The 2,632-nt window shown below is 55.3% G+C and overlaps 1 protein-coding gene across 1 annotated transcript; it reads left to right on the top strand.

Moving 5' to 3' along the window:
* The first annotated feature begins 285 nt into the window (after positions 1 to 285).
* On the top strand, positions 286 to 1,127 carry LOC121165414 (lipid droplet assembly factor 1-like). The gene has a single exon (XM_040994138.1). The coding sequence runs from the start codon at positions 428 to 430 to the stop codon at positions 833 to 835; it is 408 nt and encodes a 135-aa protein (XP_040850072.1). The 5' UTR covers positions 286 to 427; the 3' UTR covers positions 836 to 1,127.
* Positions 1,128 to 2,632: the final 1,505 nt, after the last annotated feature.

Genomic DNA, 2,632 nt, shown 5'->3' with positions numbered 1-2,632 from the left:
ACCAACCACGCGGTTTAGAGGGTCAGAACTCTCTCCCCCAGGGAAGAGGAAAAGGGCTGAGCATTTGAGTTATTGTGGCTGAAAGCATGATGAATCATGCCTGCTTCATGTGGTCTCTCGATTCACAGGGCTCCTAATCTTCTCCAGATGGCCCATGTCCGCTTATGTCCACCAGGAGGCAGCAGAGCAAATCCTCATGAGGAGGCCTGTTTTTTTCTTTTCTCTTAGCCACACCCATGGGGACCTGAAGATCAAGAATTGTGCCCAGTCCTTTCGCTCCCCCTACAGGCGTGGTAGGGGCAGCCGGGCCGAGGGACCAGTGACAGAAAGCAGCGGAGCGGCATGCGGGATTGGACTGCGCACTCTGCTGGAGAATTTTCTGAGAGGAAACTTATTCCTCAGAAAGACATTTGAAGTAAGCTTCAGGATGGTGAAAAAAGAGCCCCCGAGTATCTCAAAGGACTTTGAAGAGTTACAGAGGAAGTTGTTTTTGCTGGCGGAGTCCATCAAGAATAACTCAAAGGTGGTGTCCTTCATGAAGTCTCCAGTGGCTCAGTACTTGGACAGTCATCCTTTCCTGACACTCACCTTGCTAGTATTCATTGTTATGTCAGCCCTTCCTGTTGGGTTCTTCCTCTTCTTCGTGGTGTTGACCTTCTTAGCTGCTCTTGTGGGAGTCATATTACTGGAAGGACTGGTCATCTCCGTGGGTGGCCTCTCACTGCTCTGTGTCCTCTGTGGCTTGGGCTTCGTGTCGTTCATTGTGTCAGGGGCAGCCATAATGTCCTACGTGATGATTTCCAGCCTCATTGGGTTCTGGTTTTCTCCCAGGTAAATATATGTCAATGAAATACTTTATCATAATTTTCAAACTATTTATTTTATTTGTTTGTAAAATAGTGAAACGAACAGACAAGAGATCTCCTGTCCACCACTTTCTTCCCTAAATGTCCAACCAGAGCTGGCCCAGGCTCAAGTTGGGAGCCAGAAACAAGCTAGGTATCCTACGTGATTAGCAGGGACCCAAGAACTTGGTGTTACTTGCTGCCTTCTTGGGCATATGTAAGTAAGAAGCTGGAGTCCAGAGCAGAGCCAGGATTTGAACCAAGGCACTCTGATAAAAGAGATGCAGGCATTTTAAGTAACATCTTTGCCATTATGCCAAATGCCTACCCCATGGGGGAGTTTTCACAAATAATCCCCTAAGCCTCCCACTCCCTTCAATGTCTTGAAGCAAAATTGTAAGTGGCAGATATTTCTGATAGTTCTTCATAATGTCAGACATTAAATGGGACTTTACATGGACTATCAAGCAAACTATTGCTGTCATCATCTATCACACATACACAACTCATTTCATAGCCATAGCAATTCCATGAAGTTGTTATTATTGATTCCTTCAGAAAGATGGCCATTTAACTTCCAAAAGTCAACTTAACATGTTTTTACTATGGTTACTATAGAGAAAAATGTGAAGGTTCCTTAAGAAATTAAAAACAGGAGCCGTTCCTTCCGGCGCGAACCATGCCGGATTCCCAGCCACAGCCTCCGCCGCTTGCGGCGGAGGCAGGGACGCCGGCATCCCCCTAGCCAGGGGGCAACTAAGCCCCCTCGCGAGTAAGTACCCGCGAGGGCTGGCGAGGGAGCTGGGGTTCAAAACCTGGCTCCCCTCTACCCCCGTCAGCTTTGGGCTGACGGCAGGGTAGGCTGGGCGGTTCGAATGTCCGGGCAGGGGCGGGGTTAAACTCCCATTGGGGGTGGCGCCCCATGGGAGCCGTTCCTTCCGGCGCGAACCATGCCGGATTCCCAGCCACAGCCTCCGCCGCTTGCGGCGGAGGCAGGGACGCCGGCATCCCCCTAGCCAGGGGGCAACTAAGCCCCCTCGCGAGTAAGTACCCGCGAGGGCTGGCGAGGGAGCTGGGGTTCAAAACCTGGCTCCCCTCTACCCCCGTCAGCTTTGGGCTGACGGCAGGGTAGGCTGGGCGGTTCGAATGTCCGGGCAGGGGCGGGGTTAAACTCCCATTGGGGGTGGCGCCCCATGGGAGCCGTTCCTTCCGGCGCGAACCATGCCGGATTCCCAGCCACAGCCTCCGCCGCTTGCGGCGGAGGCAGGGACGCCGGCATCCCCCTAGCCAGGGGGCAACTAAGCCCCCTCGCGAGTAAGTACCCGCGAGGGCTGGCGAGGGAGCTGGGGTTCAAAACCTGGCTCCCCTCTACCCCCGTCAGCTTTGGGCTGACGGCAGGGTAGGCTGGGCGGTTCGAATGTCCGGGCAGGGGCGGGGTTAAACTCCCATTGGGGGTGGCGCCCCATGGGAGCCGTTCCTTCCGGCGCGAACCATGCCGGATTCCCAGCCACAGCCTCCGCCGCTTGCGGCGGAGGCAGGGACGCCGGCATCCCCCTAGCCAGGGGGCAACTAAGCCCCCTCGCGAGTAAGTACCCGCGAGGGCTGGCGAGGGAGCTGGGGTTCAAAACCTGGCTCCCCTCTACCCCCGTCAGCTTTGGGCTGACGGCAGGGTAGGCTGGGCGGTTCGAATGTCCGGGCAGGGGCGGGGTTAAACTCCCATTGGGGGTGGCGCCCCATGGGAGCCGTTCCTTCCGGCGCGAACCATGCCGGATTCCCAGCCACAGCCT

Source organism: Ochotona curzoniae, unplaced genomic scaffold (assembly GCF_017591425.1).
Source record: "Ochotona curzoniae isolate NIBS_2020 unplaced genomic scaffold, NIBS_Ocur_1.0 contig_883, whole genome shotgun sequence".
In the NCBI taxonomy this organism is placed as follows: domain Eukaryota; kingdom Metazoa; phylum Chordata; class Mammalia; order Lagomorpha; family Ochotonidae; genus Ochotona; species Ochotona curzoniae.
Note: the sequence above shows the minus strand (reverse complement) of the source record. Positions and strands in the feature narration are given on the sequence as shown.